This window comes from Melospiza georgiana, chromosome 16 (genome assembly GCF_028018845.1).
Source record: "Melospiza georgiana isolate bMelGeo1 chromosome 16, bMelGeo1.pri, whole genome shotgun sequence".
Classification (NCBI taxonomy): Eukaryota; Metazoa; Chordata; class Aves; order Passeriformes; family Passerellidae; genus Melospiza; species Melospiza georgiana.
The window spans coordinates 14,682,200-14,706,641 of NC_080445.1; the positions used below are offsets into that span (position 1 = coordinate 14,682,200).

Below are 24,442 nucleotides of genomic sequence, written 5' to 3' on the forward strand. Positions count from 1 at the left end.
GAAGGCTAGATTTATTATTTTGTGATATATATTATATTAAAACTATACTAAACTAATAGAAGAAAGGATTTCATCAGAAAGCTGGCTAAGAATAGAATAGGAAAGAATGATAACAAAGGTTTGTGTCTCAGACAGACAGTCCGAGCCAGCTGACTGTGATTGGCCATTAATGAGAAACAACCACATGAGACCAATCACAGATGCACCTGTTGCATTCCACAGCAGCAGATAATCATTGTTTACATTTTGTTCCTGAGGCCTTTCAGCTTCTCAGGAGGAAAAATCCTAGGGAAAGGATTTTTTAGAAAATATCATGGCTACAGGGGAGTGGTGATGCCTTATGGAGCTGGAACAGAGGCTAGATGGAATTAAGAGGAATGAAGTGGATTTTTATTGAAGTGTCTTCCAAGGCCACACCCTGGCAGTAGCAGAGCTCAGGTCCTGTGTGGGCATGGGAAGAGGTGGGAGCTGTCCTGGGACTGCTTTTAAACTACCTGGAAATCCAGGTCAGGATTTGGGGGTTTGTGCCACAGCCTTTGTGTGGTTGGAATGGAGTTACCACCCCCCTGATACTGGGAAATGGGAATGGGAGGGATCCCAGCTCCAGTCAGACAAAGGCTGGATGTGTTCCCTGCTCTGACAGGGAGGGAGAGCAGAGAACACCCAGTGACAGTGAGGGGTGTGTGGGGGAGCAGTGACAGTCAGGTGTGTCTGGGGGAGCAGCAGTTGGGACCCTCAGTGGCACTGGGAGTCTCCATCTCTCTTTGGACCCATCCTCCACAGTCATGGCTCTGCCTGAGGGGCTCCAAGATGGAAACAAAAGAGTTTGGTCTCAAAATCTCACATTTTTATAAGTTTTAGTCCATTTGCATACAGGAGCCAACTGTCCAATTAACGGTTTCAAATTATGAAGTTTCATCCTCCTTGCTTGCCCACCCTCTTCTTTTCACATTGTTCATGCTTTGGGCCTGAAGTTTGAAGAGACTGTCCTTGAGTCTCCAGCTAGAACAGGATTGTGTTGTCTTCACCACCCTGTGAAAAGATCCCAGTAACACTTAATATAAAGCTAAAAGCTGCACAGAAAAACAAAACAGAAGAACTTAAACCCCAAGGTATTAGTGGCAGCAGTGAAGCTTTGAATTTCCACGAGCTGCAAGTGTGGAGGGAAAACACCCTGGGGGGGAGCAGCCAGTGGGATTGGAAACAGAGTGGGTGGAGGATTTTGTCAGGGATTTCAAGAGAAGCTAAAATTAGGGAGGAGGTCAAAGCAGGAGGTAGAGCTCAGAGTCAGGGATGTGTTTCCAGTATGATCCTACAGCTGCTGGGGCTGCTGCTCCCTTAGAAGTGCTGTGATGGGTGGGTGGGACCCAGGGGAGGGTGGGATCCCAGGAAGGAGCCTGCCCTGAGCTCTGTCCCCTCTCCTGGCAGCGCTCATCCCCTGATGTGAAGGCAGAGCTGTTTGAGCTGCTCTTCCGGGTGCTGCACCACAACTGGAGGTACTTCTTCAAATCCAGCGTGCTGGCCAGCGTGCAGAGGGGAGTGGCAGAGGAGCAGATGGAGAATGAAGCCCAGTTCAGTGCCATCATGCAGGTAACTCACCTTTCCCAGCACTGCCCAGAGCCTGTCCTGCAGGGCAGCACTAAACAGGGAATCACAGAATCATTAAGGATGGAAAAGCCCTCTGAGATTGAGTCCACTCAGTCCCCCAGCACTGCCAAGGCCACCACTAAACATGTCCCCAAGTGCCACATCCACATGGCATTTAAATCCCTGCAGGGATGGTGACCCCACCACTGCTCTGGGCAGCTGTGCCAGTGCCTGACCACCCTTTCCATGAAGGAATTTCCCAATATCCAACCTAAACCTCCCCTGGCACTTGAGGCCATTCCCTCTCCTCCTGTCCGTGTTCCCTGGGACTCCCCCGGCTGTCCCCTCCTGTCAGGAGCTGTGCAGAGCCACAAGGGCCCCCCTGAGCCTCCTTTTCCCCAGGCTGAGCCCCTTCCCAGCTCCCTCAGCCCCTCCTGGTGCTCCAGCCCCTCCTCAGCTCTGTTCCCTTCCCTGGACACGCTCCAGCCCCTCAGTGTCTGTTCTTGTGAGGGTCCCACCTGGGCACATGTGGGTGATGGGTTTAGATGAGCCTGAGGGAGGTTTTGCCTCCTCAGACTGCTGAAAATGAAAGTTGCTGAGGAGTGACCCAGCTGCTGAGCTCACAAGGCACAGAGCCATGCAGGCATGAGGAAGGAATGTTAATTTTTTTGCAAGCCTCATCCTGCAATAAAAATATATTATTGCCACTGAGCCATTTAGTTCTGAGTGTTGTGATTGGCCCTGGGGAGAGCTGCCAGTGCTGGGAAGTTTTCCTGAGTGTCTTTTGTTTTCCATGGACTTAGTGAGTGCTGTACAGCAAGCCTTGATGTGGGTCAGGGGTTAACACCTGACAGGCTTTACCCTGGGGAATAGAGAATCATGGACTGGTTTGGGTTGAAGAAACCTGAAAGCTCATCCCATTCCACCCCTGCCATGGCAGGGACACCTCCCACTGTCCCAGGCTGCTCCCAGCCCTGCCCAGCCTGGCCTTGGGCACTGCCAGGGATCCAGGGGCAGCCCCAGCTGCTCTGGGCACCCTGTGCCAGGGCCTGCCCACCCTCACAGGGAACAATTCCCAATTCCCAATATCCCATCCATCCCAGCTCTCCTGGAGCCCCTTGAGAGAGTGTGTGCACAGAGCCAGCTCCAACCTTCTCAGGTTGGTATATTAGAATTTTTAAGAATAACAGGCTGTGTTCCATGTGTTCAGTCAGAGCTGGCCAGATGAGTTCCCTTGCAATTCCTGGATCACTTTGGACTGCAGGTGGGAGAACTTTAAGAGAGTTTCCACCTGGTGGAATGCCTGGAGAAACTGAGTCCCCTGTGGTGCACATGGGGAGAGGGAGCTCTTGCAATGACATAACCTGGGCCATGTTTCTGTCTGACCTTTCCCTTCTCCTGCCACCTTTTGCTGTCACTGCAGCCAGGCTGGCTCCTGTGCAGGGCTGTCCAAGCATCTCTTTCACCTGTAGCTGTGTAACCCTTCCAAACTCTCTTGAATGCCTCATTCTGGAAGATATTTATATAATAATCTCTGTTCAGACTGAGGGTGACAACACTGCACTGCTTGTTTTGCTCCTTGGCTCTTGATGCTCTAATACAAAACTCCTATTTCATGCTCTTTAAGTGTTCCCACAGCCAGGGCTTTGTGTGGGGGATATTAATAGTTTGGATGCTGATTTCCACCTGAGATCTGAGGCCAGAACTGGTTCAGTCTTGATGGGATCTGGGTCATTTTTGTCCATTTGACAATAAATGGGTCATGTGGGAGAATAAACTCTTCTGCTCACAATGCCTTGAAGAGGAGCTGTTAAAATCCTGCTGCCTGTCTCTGTACAGAGCTGACCTCACCCACCTTCATCCCCTGTCCAGTGCTTTGGAGCTGTTCAGGGTGGAAAAGATGTTTGATCACACACTGTGCAGCCCTCAGCTCAGACTCCAGTAGGTTTTGTTCTGGGCTCTTCCCTGCACAGGCTGCCAGGGCCTAAATCCTAAATCATCTCCAAATCCTAAATCAGGGCAGTGACACTGCTTGGGCTCCTGGCTGAGACTGAGAGCCCCCCCTGGGCTGTGTCCTGGTCTGTTCCCTGTGCTGTGGTGCCTCAGGTGACATCCCTGAGGAGCAGCCCTGCCCTTCCTGAGCAGCCTGGAAGGCTCAGCATCCCTGGCCCTCTCCAGTGCCAGCTTGGCCTGCCTGCTCCCAGTGGAGCCAGCTCTGCAGGGATATGCCCATGTTGCCACCAAAATGTCATAGACCTGGAGCTGCTGGCAGCACAGCTGATCTGAACTGCCTGTCTCTTGTGATCTTGCTGCACTGAGGCTGCCAGGGGTTCCTCCTGGGCTCAGGGTGAAAATGCTGTTGTTTTTGCTGGCAGCTCTGATGTTTGTGGTGCTCTCCATGCCCTTCCTCCCTCTGTGCTTTGTTCCAGGCGTTTGGCCAGTCCTTCCTGCAGCCTGACATTCACCTGTTCAAACAGAACCTCTTCTACCTGGAGACACTGAACACCAAGCAGAAGCTGTACCACAAGGTGGGTCCTGCCTGGCCTCTGCTCTCTGGGCATGGAAGAGGTGGGAGCTGTCCTGGGACTGCTTTTAAACTACTTGGAAGTCCAGGTCAGGATTTGGGGGTTCAGTGCCATAACCTTTGTGTGGTTGGAATGGAGTTACCACCCCCCTGATACTGGGAACTGGGGATGGGAGGGATCCCAGCTCCAGTCAGACAAAAGCTGGATGTGTTCCCTGCTCTGGCAGTGAGGGAGAGCAGAGAGCACCTGTAGGAGCATCGGGGGGTAGGATGGTCAGGACAGAGACAGAGATCTCTGCACCAGGTCAGGAACTTGGGGTTTATTGCAAAGGGCCTGGGGGCAGGGCCCTGCTGGGAGCTGCCAAACACAGCTCAGAGCAGGCTGAGAGAAGAGAGGGGCAGAGAGGATGAGAGGGTGAGAGAGCAAGAGGGTAAGAGAGCAAGGTTCCCATTACAATACAATAAATCTTCTTCTGTGTTGAATATTCTAATTCTCACTAACCAATCTAGTACAATATACAAATCCTGTAGCATTTCCATACAGCCTATAGGAATCATTACATTTCCATACTGTGTTACATTTTAAGCCCTATAAACTCCTCTTTGGGCCCCTTCTGCCAAGCTGGCAGGGTCTGCTCTGACCCTTGGGCCTGCCTGCAAGCAGAGGGTGTTGTTCCATCAAAAGGGGATCACCTTCAGCTGGCCACACCATTGTTTTCCTGTTGTTCAGTAACTGAGGTATCTCAAAGCTTGCTTTTATTTCAATCTTGCTTATAGTTTCTGTATTCTCAAAATCTTTTGCCAGGCAATCATATTCATAAGGCTTTCCTGCTTCATCTTCCCCAACAAGCACCCAGTGCCAGTGATCTCTGTCTGGGGGAGCAGTGACAGTGAGCTGTGTCTGGGGGAGCAGCAGTTGGGACCGTCAGTGGCACAGGGAGTGCCTGCAGCATTCCCAGCTGGGCAGCTGCAGGTGTCTGCTGTTCCCAGCTCACTGCCACTGAGAGTCTCCATCTCCATGGACCCAGGTCCTGTAACCTCCCCTTAGCTGCTGCCATGGGGGATTAAATCTGGAATCCAGGGAATCTGGTCAGCCTGGGAAAGCAGAGCTTACAGTTTCCTGTCTGTGGTCACACCTGAAGGGCAGCCCTTTGTGTTCACAGGTGCCTGGGGCAGATTTCAGGCCCTTGGCCACATTCCCTGGCTCCCAAGAGTGCAGGGAAATCCTGGCTGGAATTGCAGTGGGACTTGATGCTGGTGGCTTTGCCAATGCTTAAAACTTGGGTCAGAGCATGGAATTGTGGAATGGTTTGTGCTGGGTGGGACTGTAAAGATGATTTATATTTAACCCCCTGCTATGGGCAGGGACACCTCCCACTGTCCCAGGCTGCTTCCAGCCCTGCCCAGCCTGGCCTTGGGCACTGCCAGGGATCCGGGGCAGCCCCAGCTGCTCTGGGCACCCTGTGCCAGGGCCTGCCCACCCTCACAGGGAACAATTCCCAATATCCCATCCATCCCTGCCCTCTGGCAGTGGGAGCCATTCCCTGTGTCCTGTCCCTCCATCCCTTGTCCCCAGTCCCTCTGCAGCTCTCCTGGAGCCCCTTTAGGCCCTGGCAGGGGCTCTGAGCTCTCCCTGAAGCCCCAAACCATGAGGTAAGTGTGGCCAAATTCAACATTAACTCTCAATCTGACACTACTTGATCTAATTTAGGCCATTTTTGATCTGGCTTGGCTTAGACAATCGTCTCAGTGCTCACCAGAGTGTGCAGCTGCCTCTGAGGCCGTGGCCCCTCTGTCCTTGCTGGATTTGTCCCTCCTGTGAAGTCCCCTGACCCTGTGCCCCTCTCCCTGTGCAGAAGATCTTCAGGACCACGATGCTGTTCCAGTTTGTGAACGTGCTGCTGCAGGTGCTGGTGCACAAGAGCCACGACCTGCTGCAGGAGGAGATCGGCATCGCCACCTACAACATGGCCTCGGTGGACTTTGATGGCTTCTACTCCGCCTTCCTGCCCGAGTTCCTGGCCAGCTGTGACGGCGTGGACTCCAACCAGAAGAACGTGCTGGGGAGGAACTTCAAAATGGACAGGGTGAGGAGGGGCCTGCAGCATTGTGCTGTTGCCAGGATGCATTGGAGGCCATCTTCCGGGGAAAGAGAAGTGTCTTGGTTTGGAAAGACAGGAGTCTGCTAAGGACGGCAGGAGCCTCCTCTGAAATGGAGAAAATTAACTCCTCCATTTCAAACTGCTATAAATTTTAAATTAAGGGGCTCTCAGACAACAAAAATTATGGGAGCAGGAAATAACAGTTCTTTAATAGGGAAGAAAATAAAAAGATAAAATAAACAATGCAGAACACTAGAACAACACTGACAGAGTCAGAACCCAACCTGACACCCTGTGGGTCAGGGTGTTGGTGGCAGTCCCATTGGAATTGTGGCTCAGCCCTCCTGCAGTGTCAGGGGTGGTTCTGTTGGAGCAAGGGGGATCTGTAGAGAAGGATGTATTCTTCCTCTGAAGATCCAGTGGAAGAAGAGGCAGCTGCTGCTCCTCCGGGGAATCCCATGGAGAAGCCGTGCTGGTGTCTCAAAACCTCTGGATTTTATCTGGGTAGCAATGCTTGGCTCCTCCCCCTGGATTATATCTGGGTAGCAATGCTTGGCTCCTCCCCCTGGATTTTATCTGGGTAGCAATGCTTGGCTCCTCCCTCTGGATTATATCTGGGCAGCAATGCTTGGCTCCTCCCTCTGGGCTCACATCTCCCAATGGGATGCTGTAGTTCTTATCAGCCATGCAGTGACATTCAATAGCTGTTATCAGCAGGTGTCCCCTCCCAAGGGAGGAGTGATTGTAGTCACTCAGAGATAAGGCAAACTGCCCACTTGACAAAGATAATCTGCCATACAGATGGTAATGGAAAACATCTTGCCTTGCAACCTGGAACAAGAAGTCCTTCCCCAGGGTCTGGGTATCAGCTCAGAGGTGGCATTTGTGGCTCTAAGGACTTGCAGGGTCCTGGTTGCTGGCAGCCAGAACGCACTGGCAGTGTCTCCAGGCAGTGCCTTTTGTTCCCAGCAGTTCCATGCTCAGCAATCCTCAGCCAGGGGGTCCCAGTGGAGGTGACAGAGCTGCCATCACCCCTCAGGCTGCAGGGTGCTGTGGGAGTCAGGGAAGGTGATTCCTGGAGGAAGGTTTCACTGGAATAGGCTGATGCATTCACAGGTGGGACGCTTAGGTCCTTGCCTAAATCTCGCTCCAGCTGCTGGCCAGATGTTTGAGGGTTACAGCAAGGAGAGTACCTGCACAGGCTCACAATCCCTGCAAACCCTTCATGTGTGGGGAGGGAATGTGTGGAATACCATGGCAGAGCAGGGAAGGAAATGTGTGGAATATCATGGCAGAGTAGCAAGTTCTGGCTTCCATTACTGAGGGTTGTCCATTGAGTGCTCCCTGTCCTGAGGGAATTTGAGACTGAGGATGAGGGTGGGAATGGAGCCATGGGGGAATTGCTTGGCTCTGGAAGGTGACTGTTCAACAGGAATATGAGCCCTTGTTAGAGAGTGTGTGACACCCAGGAGCCTTGGCAGGTGGGCAGCAAGGAATTAGTGCTGAATCTGGCCATGGAGAGGCTGGGAGAGCTGGGGGAGAAATGGATCCAGGGATACCTCAGAGCCCCTGCCAGGGCCTAAAGGGGCTCCAGGAGAGCTGCAGAGGGACTGGGGACAAGGGATGGAGGGACAGGACACAGGGAATGGCTCCCAGTGCCAGAGGGCAGGGATGGATGGGATATTGGGAATTGGGAATTGTTCCCTGTCAGGGTGGGCAGGCCCTGGCACAGGGTGCCCAGAGCAGCTGTGGCTGCCCCTGGATCCCTGGCAGTGCCCAAGGCCAAGCTGGGCAGGGCTGGGAGCAGCCTGGGACAGTGGGAGGTGTCCCTGCCATGGCAGGGGTGGCACTGGGTGGGCTTTAGGGCCCTTCCCAACCCAGACCATTCCAGGATTCCACGCCCATTCCTCTGGGGCCTGGCTGCACAAGCTGAGATGGGAGCAGAGCTGGATCCCTGCAGTCAGCTCTGAAACCATCTCTGCCCCAGAGCCTGGAGTTCCCTGGGCTCAGACTGAGTCAGGGTGGATCTGCTCAGGTGTGAACACCCACTGGCTGCCTGCCCCTCTCGGTACCCCTCTGCTGTGAGTCCGTTCCCAGCAGTTTTTGTGGTCTCCCTTGCAGGACCTGCCCTCGTTCACACAGAACGTGCACAGGCTGGTGAACGACCTGCGCTATTACAGACTGTGCAACGACAGCCTGCCCCCGGGCACTGTGAAGTTATAGTGACTGCCCTGGAGTGAGTGCCGCCCCCGGCCCCGCTCTGCCCCGGCCGGCGCTGCCTTCACCGCTCCACCGCTTCCTTTGAGTTCTCCTGCCCAGCCCGAGGCCGCAGCTGGAGCCGCAGGATGTGTCTTAATGCCCACCCCGGGGCATCCCGGCTGCCGGGAAATCGCTCTCCCTCCCGGGGCGTTCCCTCTGCTCCCGTAGCACTTTGTTGCATCTGGAGGTGTCTGGAGAGATCATGTCCGTATGAAACGCGAGGCAGAAGCGCCAAAGACCACTTCAGACATTCGTACCTTCGTGTCATTCCACCTTCCTGCCCCGCCCAGCTCTCGGAGGAGGAGTCTCCTGACGTTGGGACTGGTTTGGCACTTCTGTCACTCCCTTTGTTTTTAAATTGCCTTGAAAACCTCCCCGATGTTGGCGGGGATTTAGAGACTTTTTTTGGGTTTTTTTTTTTAAACGTAAACGTTTTCTCATCATTCCATTGTGATACTAAAACAACATGCTTAATGGGAATAAAGTGCTTACTTTGTTGTTTTAAATAACTTGGGACTGGGTTCGTTTTCCTGTAGGTCATTTAATATAAATGAACAGGCAGTGATCCACAGCTTTTCCCAGGATTGGGAATGAGGAGCAGCCAGCAAGAATCCCAAGTCCAGGAGCTGCTGGAAGGTGCAGATCAGTGGAGGCCTCTTCTGCTGTCTCCTCATTGTTCTCCTCCTGTGTTGTGGTGATCCATTCATTCCCTCCAGCACAAGTGTCTGAATTGATCATGAAGTGTCTGCAGGAAGAAAAGGAAGAAATCCCCCATTCCCAGGGAGCCTGGAGCTGAACTTCACCCTCTGCCCAGTGACATCCCAGACACCAGCCAGGCAGGAGCAGCTTGTGGGGCTTGTGGATCTCTGATCATGCAGCTGGGAATTATTTATTTTCCCTGAGCTCTCTGGTTGGGAAGCAGTATTAGATCAGTCCTAATTTTTATGTTTAATAGATTAAATTGGAGAGGCATGGAGTGACAGGACAAGGGGAAATGGCCTTAGGCTGAATGAGGGCTGGGTTAGATGGGATACTAGGGAGGCCCTGGCACAGGGTGCCCAGAGCAGCTGTGGCTGCCCCTGGATCCCTGGCAGTGCCCAAGGCCAGGCTGGGCAGGGCTTGGAGGACACTGGGACAGTGGGAGGTGTCCCTGCCATGGCAGGGGTGGCACTGGGTGAGCTTTGGGGTCCCTTCCAACCCAAACCATTCCATGATTCTGTGGAATAATTCTTAATTCCTTGTGGTTAAGTGGGCAGCTGCAGGGACAGGAGAAGCCTCAGGCTCTGCGAAGGGAACACTCCTGGATGTTCTCCTGGGAGAGTTTGGAGATGTGGCAGTGCTGTGGCTGCACCTGCACAGCTGGGAGGTGCCAGGGGTGAGCTGGGAGGTGCCAGGGGTGAGCTGCAGTGTGGCAGCACTTCCTCCATGGTTCCCGTGATTCAGTTTTGTGGACAAGCCCCTTTCCCTGTGCCCGTTTGTCATGGGGGATGGTGGATGCTTCTTGGATGATCTGTGCCATCCCTGCATCCAGGCTCCGAGCTGGCACGAGCTGGATCTCTGTGCTCCCTGCCCTGGAGCAGAGTCCAGGTGCCCAGGATGGGCCTCACCTGCTCCAGGCCTTGCCAAGTGAGGGCTGAGCTGCCTCCAGAGGGAGGAAGGGGGGAGGAAGGGGGTGATGGTCTGTGCCATCCTGACTCCCTGCCAGCCACACCTGGAGCAGTGCCCCTGTCTCCACTTGGGGTCCTCGTTGTTCCTGCTGGTGACGCTGCAGCCGCCCCCAGTGCAGGGTCCAGCCCTGGCCCTGCCCCTGAGCTCCTCCTGGGCACCCCCAGCAGCTCTGCCCTGCCCTGGGGGGCACGGGGGGGCATGGAGAGCTGGCAGCCTCCTCCTCCAGCACTTCCCTTTGGGGCTGAAGGGATTCCATCCCAGCACACCTCTCCAGGCTCAAGCTGCTTCTCCTTTTTGCCTTCACACAGGGTGAAAGTAGATTTTCCCTTGGTCAGTGCCAGCAGCTGCCAGGGGACCGAAGCCCAGCCTCCAATCTGCCACCCCTTGTCCTAAAACCTCTTTCCCCTTTGCCACCCTTCTGTCCTGTTCCCCCTGGCCTGGCAGAGGGGCCTTTCCCACCTCCAGCCCCTTGTTTGGGGCTCTTTTCCACAGCCTGTTGAATCCATTTGCCCATGGGAAGGCACTGGGGTGTTTTTGTCACAGTGCTGAGCACAGCAGGTCCCCAGAGCCCCCCAGGCTGTGGCAGGGGCTCTGTCCCCCCATCCCTGTGCCTTGGGAAGGCAGGGTGGGAACAGGGACACTGGGATCGAGCCCAACCCTCACTTGTTTCTTCAGGACACTCCTGAGTCCTTCAGATGAGCACAGATTTGGGAAGCAGGCTCCAAGCTGCCAGGCTGCTCTCCCATGAGGTGTCAGAGTGCAGGGAAGCCCAGCAGAGAGTGATTTCCCAAACTGGGTCTGGAATGGGCTTTGGAGAAGTGATCACAGGGGTCCCACCTGGCAGGGCCTTGCAGCCCTTCCCCAGCACCCCCTGTGCCCAGGGCAGGAGTGTGCCCGCTGGGGGACACTGCCCCAGCTGCCCTTGTGCCCCAGCTCAGCCTGGCATGGGCTGACCCGGCCTCTCCCTGCTGCTGAATCGAGGGCAAAGCATGATCCAGGTTTGGGTCCTGGCAGGGTCTGGCTCCCCTCGGGGTGGCCGTGGGCTGTGCTCCCACCCTGGCAGGATTTGGGCTTCCAAGCCGGGATGTTCCGTGCCAGGATGCTCCGTGCTGGAATGCTCTGCATGGGGAGGATGCTCCGGCCCGGGATGTCCCGAGCAGGCGCGGCGGCCTTTAAGGGGAGGGACGGAATCCTGACCCGTCCCCGGCCCTTAAAGCCTCCGCAGAGCGACCGAGCGCGGCCGGGACCCGCGGGGGCCGCCATGGGCTCCCTGGGGCGCTGCCTGGCCCGGAGCCTCCCGCGGGGACAGCCCGGCCTGAGCCCCGCCGCGCCCCGCTGCTACGGCTCCGGTGAGACACGGCCCGTCCCTGTCCTGCCCCTGGGGACCTTGTGCCCACCCTTGTACTGCCCGGGGGACCTTGTCCCTAACCTCATCCTACCCCTGGGGACCCTGTCCCCACCTTCATCCTACCCTTGGGGACCCTGTGCCCACCCTTGTACTGCCCCTGGGGACCCTGTCCCCACCCTCATCCTACCCCTGGGGACCTGTCCCCACCCCTGCTCCAGTGTCCCCGGTCCCCATCCCTGGGGGCCTTCAGCCCCTTCCCTGCCCTGCTCCTGGGGACCTTGTCCTCATCCCCATCCTGTTCCCGGTCCCCTGCTTGTGCCGCCCCTCAGAGCTCCCGTTCCCACGCTGTCCCCTCGGTGCCCCGTCCCCTCGCAGTGTCCCCGGTCCCTCCAGGGTGGCGGCTCACGGGCTCCTGCCACCCCTTCGTGGGACAAGTCAGTGCCAGGCCCTGCTGTCCCCAGCCCCGTGTCCCAGGGTGGGACAGAGCCCGGAGCTGGTCCCAAGGGGTTCAGTGTCCCCAGGGCGGTGCTGGGGGGACCTCGATGCGGGGGACAGGGACAGGGCAGTGCCCTGGCAGAGCCGAGCCGTGCCCAGCAGTGCCCGGGGGAGCTCACGGGCTCGGTTTGTCCGGCTCCTGTCCCCGCCAGCACCGGGGCCACCCCCAGCCCGGGACGGGACCCCGAAGAGATTGGGAAAGAAATGTCCCCTCCCTTCCTCCTCTCTCCCTTCCCCTCCTTCCTGTCCCCTCTGTCCCTCCAGCGGACGGGATGCGCTGTCCCCTGGGGCTGCTGTCCCCTCCTGCGGCGCAGCCGCGGCAGGGCCAGCGGCGGTGTGGGACCGTGCTGTCCCTCGGGTGACAGCGGGACCGGACCGTGCTGTCCCTCGGGTGACACGGGGACCGGACCGTGCTGTCCCGCGGGTGACAGCGGGACCGGACCGTGCTGTCCCTCGGGTGACAGCGGGACCGGACCGTGCTGTCCCTCGGGTGACACCGGGACCGGACCGTGCTGTCCCTCGGGTGACACCGGGACCGGACCCTGCCGTCCCTCGGTCGCCGATTTTCCCCTCCAGCAGCGAAGCGCTGTGACGGGGCGGGGGGAAGGCCCGGGGCCAGGCAGGGGACAGTGCCCAGCACGGGGACACGGGGACAAGGCACAGACATGGCTGGCTTAAAGGCTGTTTTCTGGCCACGGACATGTCCCCAGCACCCGTCAGGGCTTTGTGACGCGTCTCCATCAGCCTGAGAGGCACAGCTTGGCCAGGGGACACGCCCCGGGATGGGGACAGCGATGGGGACAGCCATGGGGGCGGGTTCCCATCGGCACCTCGGGGCCGGGTACAGCCCGTAGTGCGGCGGGGCGAGCTCGGGGCCCTGCTGCCGCCGTGCCGGTGTCGGGTGTGTCCGGTGTCCCGCGCTGGTGACAGTGGCGGTGACAGTGACCCGCGCAGCCCCCGCGGCGCTGCAGGAGCGGACTCTGCTGCTGGCCAAGCCGGACGCGGTGCAGCGGCGCCTGCTCGGGGACATCATCCAGCGCTTCGAGCGCCGCGGCTTCAAGCTGGTGGCCATGAAGCTGCTCCAGGTAGCCGGGGACACCGCTCCGGGAGCGGGGCTGGCGGGGACACCGCCCGGGTGTCACTGTCACCGCCCTGCCGCAGGCGGACCGGAGGCTCGTGGAGCAGCACTACGAGCAGCTGCGGCTGAAGCCCTTCTACCCCGCGCTCGTCGCCTACATGACCTCGGGGCCGGTGGTGGCCATGGTGAGGGGACAGCCCGGGGGTCCTGGGGGGCGCGGGGGACTCAGCTGTCCCTGTCCTTGTCCCTGTGCCTGTCCCGCAGGTGTGGGAGGGCTACAACGTGGTGCGGTGCACGCGGGCCATGGTCGGGGACAGCAGCGCCGTGGGGACAATCCGCGGGGACCTCAGCGTGCACATCACCAGGTAGGGCCGCGGGGGCGGGACCCCGGGGCCGTGGCACTGTCCCCATCCCTGTCCCCTCGCAGGAACGTGGTCCACGCCAGCGACTCCACCGAGACGGCCCAGAGGGAGATCGGCTTCTGGTTCCGGCGGGACGAGCTGGTGGCCTGGGACAGCAGCGACAGGGACAACATCTACGGGCTCTAGGGCCCCGGCCGGGGCACCCCAAACCCCAATAAACCCCCGTGCCCCCAGCTCTGGCTCCGGTCTCCTCCCTCGGATGGCACCGGGAAGCTCTGGAGTCACTGGGATGTCCCCAGAGGGCACTGGGGCTGTTCTGGGAGGCACTGGGATGTCCCCAGAGGGCACTGGGAAGCTCTGGGATGTCCCTGCAGAGGCACTGAGAAGCTTTGGGAGGCACTGGGATGTCACTGGGAAGCTGGGGTGGCACTGGGAAGCTCTGGGGATGTACTGAGGTAACACCAGAGGGCACTGGGGGTGTCCCAGGAAGGCTCTGGGAGGCACTGGGTGATCATGGGGGGCACTGGGAGGTCCCCAGAGGGCACTGGGGTGGTACTGGGAAACTCTGGGATGTCACTAGTACATGCGTGGGAGGTACTGGTTGGTACTGGAAGCTCTAGGAGGAACTGGGATGTCCCCAGAGGGCCCTGGGGCTGTACTGGGAAGCTCTGGGAGGCACTGGTACATCCATGGAAGGTACTGGTTGGTACTGGAAGCTTTGGGAGGCACTGGGATGTCCCTGGGAGACTCTGAGAAGCTCGGGGTGTCCATGGACTGTTCCTGGGGGGCACTGGATCGGTACTGGGGAGCTCTGTGGGAAACTGGGATAGTGCTGGGAAGTTTTGGGATGGACTGGGATGGCTCCGGGAGCACTCAGGCTGTACTGGGAGGCCCTGTGAAGAACTGGGCTGTGCAAGTGACGGGAAGAGACCGGGTTGGGGTCTGAGCTGTAAAACTGGGGGCGCCCTGCGACGCTGGGAGCCACTGGGAGCCACTGGGACACCGCTAGGTGGCACTGGGACACAACTGGGTACCACTAGGACACCTCTGGGTGGCACTGGGACACCGCTGAGAGGTGCTGGGATGCCGCTGTGAAGCACTGAGACACCGCTGGGTGGCACCGGGGGCCACTGGGACACTTGGGAAAGCACTGGGACGGCACTGGGAGCACTGGGACAGCACTGGCACGGTGGATATCACTGGGAGCACTGGGACAGCTCCAGGACAGCGCTGGGAGCACTGGGACAGCACTGGCAAGGTGGATATCACTGGGAGCACTGGGACAGCTCCAGGACAGCGCTGGGAGCACTGGGACAGCACTGGCAAGGTGGATATCACTGGGAGCACAGGGATCAGAGGGCCAGCTCTGGGATATGTCTGTAATATCTCTGGAAGCACTAGGATATCTCTGGGATCTCTCGCTGGGATCTCTCGCTGGGATATCTCTCTGGGATATCTCACTGGGATATCTCACTGGGATATCTCACTGGGATATCTCACTGGGATGTCTCACTGGGATATGTCACTGGGATCTCACTGGGATATTTCACTGGGATATTTCACTGGGATATCTCTGGGACATCTCACTGGAATATCTCTGGGATATCTCACTGGGATATCCCACTGGGATATCTCACTGGGATATCTCACTGGGATATCCCACTGGGATATCTCACTGGGATATCTCACTGGGATCTCTTCGGGATATCTCCCTGGAATCTCTCACTGGGGCATCTCACTGGGACATCTCTGGGATATCTCACTGGGATATCTCACTGAGATATCTCTGGGATCTCTCATGGGGATATCTCACTGGAATATCTCTGTGTTATCTCTGGAATATCTCACTGGGATCTCACCGGGATATCTCACTGGGATATCTCTGGGATATCTCACTGGGATCTCTCACTGGGATCTCTCTCTGGGATCTCTCACTGGAATATCTCACTGGGATATCTCATTGGGATATCTCATGGGGATATCTCACTGGGATATCTCACTGGGATATCTCACTGGGATATCTCACTGGGATGTCTCTGGGACATCTCACTGGGATATCTCTGGAATATCTCTGGGTTATCTCTGTGATATCTCACCGGGATCTCACTGGGATATCTCACTGGGATATCTCTGGGTTATCTCTGGGTTATCTCACCGGGATATCTCACTGGGATATCTCACTGGAATATCTCTGCGTTATCTCTGTGATATCTCACCGGGATCTCACCGGAGCCCTGGACGGCCCCGCTCTCCCCGCGCTGCAGTTCCCGCCGTGGCCGCTCGGTGTCGCTGTGTCCCGGAGCGCTCCCCGTTGCCAGGCGACGGCGGCGGCGCCCGCGCAGGCGCAGTGAGCAGCAGCACCCCCGCCATGGCCGAGGCCGCCATGGCCGCGCTGGTGCCCCCGGACGAGGACGGGGACGAGTGTCTGCCGCAGTACCGGCACCTGCTCAGCCCCGACCTGCTCCAGTGAGTGCCAGCGCCCCGGGGGCCGCGGGGCCGCCTCCCCGGGGCCCGGCTCTCACCGTGCCTCTGTCCCACAGGGGCCAGGTGGCCTTCATCACCGGCGGTGGCTCCGGCATCGGCTTCCGCATCGCCGAGATCTTCATGAGGTGCGGGAGCCCCTGCCCTGGCACCGGCCCCTCCTTCTCTCCTTCTCTCCCCTTCTTCTCTTCCCCACTTTTCCCTTCTTTCCCCTCACTTTCCTTCTCTTCTCTTCTGTTCTCTTTTCTCTTTTCTCTTCTCTTCTCTCTCCCCCGTCCCATCCCTTTCCCCGGGATGTGCAGCCGAGGCCGGCAGAGCCCTCAGGGAGGCTCCGGGCACCGGGCCCTGCCTCTCCCCGTCCCGCGGGCCTGGAGCGGCAGCGATTCCTGCAGGGAGCCCCCGAGCTGATGCCGGGGTGCCGCTGGGGAGCCCGGCCCGTCTCACCTGCCCCTTCCCCGCAGGCACGGCTGCCGCACCGTCATTGCCAGCAGGAACCTGCAGCGGGTGGCCGAGGTGAGTGCGGGCTCACCTGCGAGCCCCCGACATCCTTCTGCTCTCTGCCTGTGGAGCCGGAGCCCTGGCAATAGTGCAGTAGGAGGAATGGCTTCCCAGTGCCTCCCATTGCCTCCCAGTGCTTCCCAGTGCCTCCCAGTGCTTCCCAGTGCTTCCCATTGCCTCCCAGTGCTTCCCATTGCCTCCCAGTGCTTCCCAGTGCTTCCCATTGCCTCCTATTGCTTCCCAGCCTGCAAGCCCCGGACGCTCCAGCAGTGTGGGTGTGGGTTTGGGGCTGCACCCACCCCGTCTCCAGCACAGCTCTTTTAACCTGGAACCTGCTTTGTGAGGACTACTCCATGATCATGATGTCTTTTTGTAGGGGAGAGAGGCAGAAATGAGCTGTGGGGGAGGTTTTGTCAGCAGGGCAGAGCCCAGGGTTGGACTGAAAGCTCAGTGTGGAGTAGGAGCAGATGCCAGGGGCTGTGTGGTTTGTGGGTTGCACAGGTGTCCTGTGTTTTGGGGCAGAGGGGACAGTGCAGGTGTGATTGGCTGTTATTTCCCACCCCCTCATGCTCATGTGCCAGAAGAAGCTGGCTCAGCAGGTTTTTAATCCTCAGGGGCCAGAGTCTTCTGAGGCCACAGAATCTGCAGTCCAGGACTCCAGCTGCTTGTGCAACTGTGTGTTGTTGGGGTTCAGGACCTCTCACAGAGCCCAAAACAGAGGCTGGAGCAGCTCTGGGTGTTGTGTGGAGTTGCTGCTGAGCTTGTGTTTCCCCTGTGCTTAATTTGCTGGGGAAAATCTTACTCTTAATGAGCCATAGGGGTGGCACGTGACAAACCCTGAGCTGCCGAGCTGCTCTGTTTCACAGCCTGACACCTGGCTGCTCTGTCCTTGCCCTTTTGCCCACTGACTCTTCGGATTTAAAGGGCAATTATGCCTGGGCTCATGCCAAAAAAAGCCTTGCTGGGGTCCAACCTTTGTCCTTGCCCTGCAGAGATGTTGCCTGGGCTGTGCTGATCCATGGCAGCCCACGCAGGTACCTGGGCTCAGCCTGCCCAGCGTGCTGGGTTGCACCATGCAGGAGCTTTCCCTGGCTGCCCCAGGGCTAGCAGGCTGCAGCCAGGCTCTCTCAGGTGTTTTTTTTGTCTTTTCAGGCCTCGAAGAAGCTGGTGGCAGCCACAGGGCAGCAGTGCCTGCCCCTGTGCATGGACGTGCGGCAGCCACAGACCGTCGCGGCCGCGGTGGATGAGGCACTGCAGGAGTTCCAGAGGATTGACATCCTCATCAATGGTGAGGCTGCACAGGACACTGCTTTGGCAGCAGTTTGGGCTCTCTGATGCCATGATGGAGTGTGCTCCCCCAAAACTCAGCCCTGCCTAAGGGGTTGGTTCTTGGAGTCCATCAGCAGAGTGCTGGTGCAGCCCCAGAGGATGGGAAAGATCTGGAGCTCTTGGACTAAGTGCAGAGGCCATGGAGATGCTCTGGAGCCGCTCTGCACTATCCCTCCTGCTGCACTATTGCCAGGGCTCCCAGCTGTCTGGGCTCACTGCTGGGCAGGGTGTTTTCCTCCCAATATTCCCAGTTAGATTGTGCCTGGGCCAGTCTGACCCTCGCTGCTGGGCCAAAGGCAGCAACTGCGGTGTGTCACCCCAGAGATACCTTGGCTTGCTGGTGGTTGCAGCTGGGCACTGAACAAGTCCAGGCTTGTTAGGAACCCCGTTTACCTCAGGAGGAATGGCTTCAGGCGATGGTGAAGAGAAAAGGAGAGGATTCTGCTGGAGGGTTTAATGTCCAGAGGTTTATTCCATGGTTACAGAGGTCTGAACGTGAGCAGCTGCTCCAACAGAACCTCGGCCACATGGTCTGATCACCTTTAAAGCTCAGGGACAGGGGGAGGGGAGGTACAGGTGAGCCACCAACCAGGTGAGAGGGGCAGGGTCTCAGGGGAAGGTGACACCCAGACAGGCCAATGACCCCTGGGCATAGGGGCATGCTTTGAACTTGACCAACCACACGACGCCTTGCTGGAATGTTCAGCCTGATTGACAGGACTCACTCAGCATGGGGGCAAGGGGGAAGGGAGAGAGGCATAGGCACACCTGGGGGGATGACCTGGAAGGCCAAAATGGGACATTACAGCACACCACAACATCGCACACCACAACACTGGGGGCTCAGAGGAAGCAGAGATCTGTGTGTGCTGCCTGGCCATCCCTGTTTGTCTGGGTGTGGATCATCCCTGCTCCCCTCGTGCTGGCTGTGCTGCTGGGATATCACCAGAGCCCCAGTTTATCCCTCAGCAGGGCTGTCTCCGAGCATGCAGACATTGTCCCTCACCCTCCCTGTCCCAGAAGGGCCCTGACACCTGTCCCAGCCCTGACTGTCTGTCCCTGTGCTTCAGGTGCTGCAGGGAATTTCCTGTGCCCAGCCAGTGCCCTGTCCTTCAACGCCTTCAAGACAGTGATCGACATCGACACCCTGGGCACCTTCAACACCTCCAAGGTGCTCTTTGAGAAATATTTCCGGGTAAGTGGCACAGGGGGCTCTGAGGAGAGGCTCTGCTAGGCAGGGGTAGTGTCAAACCCCACTGTGCTCCTGGGGAAATCAGGGAAGTGCAAGGACCCGGGGCCTCCCTGTACAGATCCACTCTGTTCCCTTCCAGGGATCCCAGCCCTGAACTGGGGCTCCTCCTGTCCCTTGCCCTGGGGCTTTGTGCTGTTGCAGCACCTTTCCATGCTCTGCCACCTGGAGGAGCTGATCTCCTGCTCCCTTTCCAGCTCTGCCACTTTCCCTTGGCCTTTCCTTCTACCCTGCATGTCCCACCTCTCCTGCTGGCTGCCCCACCCCTGAGATTTATCAGAGCTGCCCCAGTGATGGCTTGGCAGTGCCTGTGGGTGACTGTCCCTCCAAGCCCAGCTCTCCTGTCCCTCAGAGCCCTCTGTGAGTCTTTGTGCTGCTCCCTGCCTCACTCCACATCTCCTCTCCTTCCCCAGGACCACGGCGGGGTCATCGTTAACATCACGGCCACCCTGAGCTACCGAGGGCAGGCCCTGCAGGTGCACGCTGGGGCTGCCAAGGCTGCCATAGGTACCTGCACACACCCTGCTGGGGCTCTGGGCCACAAAAAAAGCCAGTCCTTCCTAAATACTGGCATGGAGGATGCTGTGATGGTGCTCACAGGGGTCTGAGGATGAGGGGAGAGATGAGGGTCTGACTCCATGTTTCAGAAGGCTGATTTATTATTTTATGATATATATTATATTAAAACTATACTAAATGAATAGAAGAAAGGATTTCCTCAGAAGGCTGGCTAAGAATAGAAAAGGAATGATAACAAAGGCTTGTGGCTCGGACAGAGAGCCCGAGCCAGCTGACTGTGATTGGCCATTAATTACAAACATCCAACATGGGCCAATCACAGATGCACCTGTTGCATTCCACAGCAGCAGATAATCATTGTTTACATTTTGTTCCTGAGGCCTCCCAGCTTCTCAGAAGGAAAAATCCTAAGGGAAGGATTTTCCATAAAAGATGTCTGTGACAAGATACCTTGGGGAGGGGCAGTGGGGGTGAATAGGTGTGAGTGCTGCATGCCTGGGTTTGGGATGAGGCTCTTCTCCCCTCCAGGGCTCTTTGCTCTCAGCCACACTGTTCTGTGGCATTTTCCCCCCCCTCCCAAGAAGTTTCTGGCGTGGCTTGGCTCTGTTTCTCAGTGCTGTTGCAATCCCTCCCCAGATGCCATGACCCGTCACCTTGCCGTGGAGTGGGGGCCCAACAACATCCGTGTGAACAGCCTGGCCCCCGGCCCCATCACGGGCACCGAGGGCTTCCGACGCCTGGGTGAGGCACCTGGGCTCCCAGCCCTGCCCTGGCACTGCCCTGCTGGGAGGGGACTGGGGTGGGACTGGGAGGGACCCCCAGTGCCACACAGCTCATGGGGATTGCTGCTGGGCTGTGCCTTGGCTGGCACAGCTCTGTGGGAAGAGCCCTTCCCACATCCCTGGTACCTCCCAGGGCACTGCTTTGGCAGCAGTTTGGGCTCCCTGATGCCATGATGGAATGTGCTCCCCCAAAACTCTGCCCTGCCTCTTGTAGTCCATCAGCAGAGTGCTGGTGCAGCCCCAGAGGGTGGGAAAGACCTGGAGCTCTTAGAGTGGGTCCAGAGGCCATGGAGATGCTCCAAGGGTTAGAGGTGCTCTGCTCTGGGGCCATGGAGACCTCAGAATCTCTTCCAGAGCCTAAAGGGGCTTCAGGAGAGCTGCAGAGGGACTGGGGACAAGGGATGGAGGGACAGGACACAGGGAATGGCTCCCACTGCCAGAGGGCAGGGCTGGATGGGATATTGGGAATTGGGAATTGTTCCCTGTGAGGGTGGGCAGGCCCTGGCACAGGGTGCCCAGAGCAGCTGTGGCTGCCCCTGGATCCCTGGCAGTGCCCAAGGCCAGGCTGGGCAGGGCTGGGAGCAGCCTGGGACAGTGGGAGGTGTCCCTGCCATGGCAGGGCAGGAGGAGAAGGAGAGATCCCTCCCAGCCCAACCATTCCTTGGTTCTAAAGCTTTCTGAGGTCCTTGAGCTCTCTGGGTCAGTACAAATCCCTGCTGGGCTTGGTGATTTATTTAAACCTTCCTCATTTAAAGCTTCCCGGGTTTTTATCCCAGGGCAGTGCCAGGATCTCACCCCAGTTCCCTGGAGCACTCAGCCATCCCCACGGGCAGTGCTGCAGTGCCTGGCCAGCCATGGTGGTGGACAATCCTCCCATGGGTCCAAACTGACTTTTTCCTGCTCCTTTTAGGTGGGAAATTTGCAGAGAAGTCCAACCAGTTTTCGGCGATCCCGCTGCAGCGCGCGGGGAACAAGACGGAGATCGCGCACAGCGCGCTGTACCTGGCCAGCCCCCTCTCGTCCTACGTCACCGGCACCACCCTGGTCGTGGACGGGGGCAGCTGGCTCACCTCCCCCAACAGCTTCTCTGCCTTGCTGGGTATTGCCTCCTCCTCTGCTAAACTCTAGGTGACTGCATTTCCCCCTCGTGGGATTGGAGCAGGGCTCCTCAGGGAATCGCTGCTGTTCCCTGGGGCACGGGGGCTGTGAGGGGAGAGGCTGAGGGAGCTGGGAAGGGGCTCAGCCTGGAGAAAAGGAGGCTCAGGAGGGACCTTGTGGCTCTGCACAGCTCCTGACAGGAGGGGACAGCTAGAGTGGTTTGGACTCTGATCCCAGGGAACAGGGACAGGACAAGGGGAAACAGCCTCAAGCTGTGCCAGGGGAGGTGTAGGTTGGGTATTAAGAGAAAATTTCTTCATGGAAGGGGTGGACAGGTGATGTAATGGTCTCCTTGAGCCAGGTCTTATAAGCTCTTGGAGATCTATTGGAAAAACAGCTCCCAATATTACCAGTTAGATTGTGCCTGGGCCAGTCTGACCCTCGCTGCCAGGCCAAAGGCAGCAACTGCGGTGTGTCACCCCAGAGATACCTTGGCTTGCTGGTGGTTGCAGCTGGGCACTGAACAAGTCCAGGCTTGTTAGGAACCCCGTTTACCTCAGGAGGAATGGCTTCAGGCGATGGTGAAGAGAAAAAGGAGAGGATTCTGCTGGAGGGTTTAATGTCCAGAGGTTTATTCCATGGTTACAGAGGTCTGAACGTGAGGAGCTGCTCCAACAGAACCTCGGCCGCATGGTCTGATCACCTTTTAAGCTCAGGGACAGGGGGAGGGGAGGTACAGGTGAGCACCAACCAGGTGAGAGGGGCAGGGTCTCAGGGGAAGATGACACCCAGACAGGCCAATGACTCCTGGGCATAGGGGCATCCTTTGAACTTGACCAACCACACGACGCCTTGCTGGAATGTTCAGCCTGATTGACAGGACTCACTCAGCATGGGGGCAAGGGGGAAGGGATAGAGGTATAGGCACACCTGGGGGAATGACCTGGAAGGCCAAAATGGGACATTACAGCACACCACAACAGAGATCTATACCTCAGGTGGCATAAAATCAGCAGGATGGCTTCTGTGGTAGTGTCAGAAACTAAAAAGTTTTAAGAAAAGGCAAAATAACAAAACTCTTTACAGAGAAAAACCCAGCCAGGTGCAAGAGGTTCTTGCTCCTGGTAACACACCTCACAAAAGCCATTAGTTCCTTTGTTGTCTCATTTTTCTAGTAAATTGCTCAGGGGGTACTTTTTCTATCCAATTGGCTGTCCTTCAGTTTGAGGTGAAGTCCCCAAGTCCTATGAGGTGTCCTTTTACCAGATCCAGGAGAGAAACTTTTGGCCTTTTTTCCTTTCTAAGGACACAAAGGATAATTTTGTCACTTGGTCAACAGGGGGCACATTCCTACAGTCAGGCACTGGCACAGCTGCCCAGTGGAGGAATCCCCATCCCTGCAGGGATTTACAAACCGTGTGGATGTGGCACTTGGGGACATGTTTTAGTGGTGGCCTTGGCAGTGCTGGGGGAACAGTTGGATTTAATGGTCTTAGAGGGCTTTTCCAACTTAAATGATGATTCTTAACCACGATTCTCCTGGGGCACGGCTGCTGGACCAGTGGGTACAGTGTCCTCATGGCCAGTTCTAGGGATGACTTGGGATGAGCAGAACCTGCTGGATTTTCCCTTTGAGCCTGGCTTGTGATGTGGTGTCTTGTGGACACTTGTCCGGACACACCTGAGATTCCCCTAGAGAAACCTGATGCCAATTTTCTGTGCCCCAGCAGCAGGATTGAGCACCAAGAGTCCCCAGAGCCTCTTCCTTCCATGGATTCCTGCAGCCTGGCAGGGAAGGGGTGTCCTGCCTTCCTCCTGGGAGCCTCCCTGAGCTGGCAGGCCCCAGCAGGGCTCTGTCCCCACCTCCACCCTCTCTTGCAGATGTCTGGGCTGCAGGAGCAAACCAACCCCACTGATGGACAGCCTGGGACTGACTGCCAGAGAGACAGACGTGACCTGGGACACCGTGTGGGGACATCTCCCAGAGCCAGTGCTGACAGCCACAGCCTCTGGTGACACTGCCAGCCCTGTGTCTGCCTGGGGGACACAGCTCTGGGGTGCTGGGTGGGGACCAAGCCCACCCTGTGCCATTGCTGCCCTCTGAGCTGCTGTGGCTGTGACACAGAGACAGCTTGGAGGGCTCAGATGGTCACTGGCCCTTTGTGGTTCCCTCCAAGCTGCTCCTGTGGCCTTTGCCAAGCCCCAGGCAGTGCCACCCGTGGGTACCCATCCTCTTCCTCCCCTATCTTAGCCTGAGCACTGCACAGGAGCCCCAGCAGCAGCAGCAGCAGCTCCTTTTTGGGAGGGGGATCGCTCAGCCTGCCTGGGGTCACCCAGTGTGGGGGGCTCAGTTCTGCCTTGGCAACTCTTGGGAGGGGAAACCCTGGCAGGGGGAGGTGGCTGTGTCCCCTGAGGGGTCCTGGCTGGGACAGTGCTCCTGGGATGCAGCTGGGCCCCTCTCCTGGGAGCAGAGGTGGTGTGAGGGTAGATGCCCCAGGCCCAGCTGTGCACTGTGTGTCCAGTGGTCTGTCCACAGCCATCTGTCTGTCACACTGTGTCCTGCAGACACTCAGGCAAAGGGCTAGAGCTGGAGTGCAATCCTTTCCTCCTGCTGGGCTGCAGGATGGCACTGCTGGAGCCAGCCCTGTCCCTGCTGCCCTGGGGGCACACACTGCTCGTGTGCACCCTTCTGCTGCTGCTGGTAGTTTTTAGGCTCACCCTGGATTCAATGAAGCTTGTTCTCCCACTTAATTGTATTTCCTACTTGATTGTAGACTTGCCAGGTTTTACTCCTGCCTCCAGGCCACAAATAAAGAACTTGCCACCTGGAGCAGTGATGCCTCTCTGTGCTGCACGAGCACCAGTGCCTTGCCCAGCTCACTGCTCCAAACTGGGCACTGAGGGAGGGGAAGAGCCACTGCTCCCACTGCCAGGGCCTTGTGTGGCTCCGGTCCTGGGCTCTGTGGTGCCCAAGGCTCCAGGCCAGGGGCTTGGGGACCTGCCAGCTGCTCAGCCCCTGCTCTGGGAAGGTGCTTCCAGCAGCAGAGGTGCTGAGGGCTTTGG

General features: G+C 57.7%; 3 protein-coding genes across 5 annotated transcripts in view; all 3 read left to right on the forward strand.

Annotated features, from left to right (window-relative positions):
• XPO6 (exportin 6) overlaps positions 1-8,981 on the forward strand; it is a 65,785-nt gene extending 56,804 nt beyond the window's left edge. For both annotated transcript variants that reach the window (XM_058035264.1, XM_058035265.1), the window contains exons 21-24: positions 1,429-1,590; positions 4,017-4,115; positions 5,968-6,198; positions 8,335-8,981. In XM_058035264.1, the coding sequence (XP_057891247.1) occupies positions 1,429-1,590; positions 4,017-4,115; positions 5,968-6,198; positions 8,335-8,436 (594 nt within the window). In that variant the 3' untranslated portion in view covers positions 8,437-8,981. The remainder of the gene's footprint in view (positions 1-1,428; positions 1,591-4,016; positions 4,116-5,967; positions 6,199-8,334) is intronic.
• A 2,420-nt stretch (positions 8,982-11,401) lies between these two features.
• LOC131090147 (nucleoside diphosphate kinase, mitochondrial-like) lies at positions 11,402-13,615 on the forward strand. Its single transcript, XM_058035301.1, has 5 exons — positions 11,402-11,489; positions 12,938-13,068; positions 13,145-13,246; positions 13,326-13,426; positions 13,489-13,615. Exons 1-5 carry the CDS (start codon positions 11,402-11,404, stop codon positions 13,607-13,609), a joined length of 543 nt encoding a protein of 180 aa, XP_057891284.1. The 3' UTR covers positions 13,610-13,615.
• A 2,167-nt stretch (positions 13,616-15,782) lies between these two features.
• On the forward strand, positions 15,783-24,209 carry DECR2 (2,4-dienoyl-CoA reductase 2). Of its 2 annotated transcripts, none has more exons than XM_058035295.1 (9): positions 15,783-15,889; positions 15,964-16,032; positions 16,366-16,417; positions 17,555-17,690; positions 18,802-18,926; positions 19,394-19,487; positions 20,136-20,240; positions 21,192-21,409; positions 23,261-24,209. In XM_058035295.1, exons 1-8 carry the CDS (start codon positions 15,792-15,794, stop codon positions 21,407-21,409), a joined length of 897 nt encoding a protein of 298 aa, XP_057891278.1. In that variant the 5' UTR covers positions 15,783-15,791; the 3' UTR covers positions 23,261-24,209. The 2 variants fall into 2 exon arrangements, with proteins under 2 accessions (XP_057891278.1, XP_057891277.1); XM_058035294.1 differs by having other exon boundaries at positions 21,192-21,380.
• Positions 24,210-24,442: the final 233 nt, after the last annotated feature.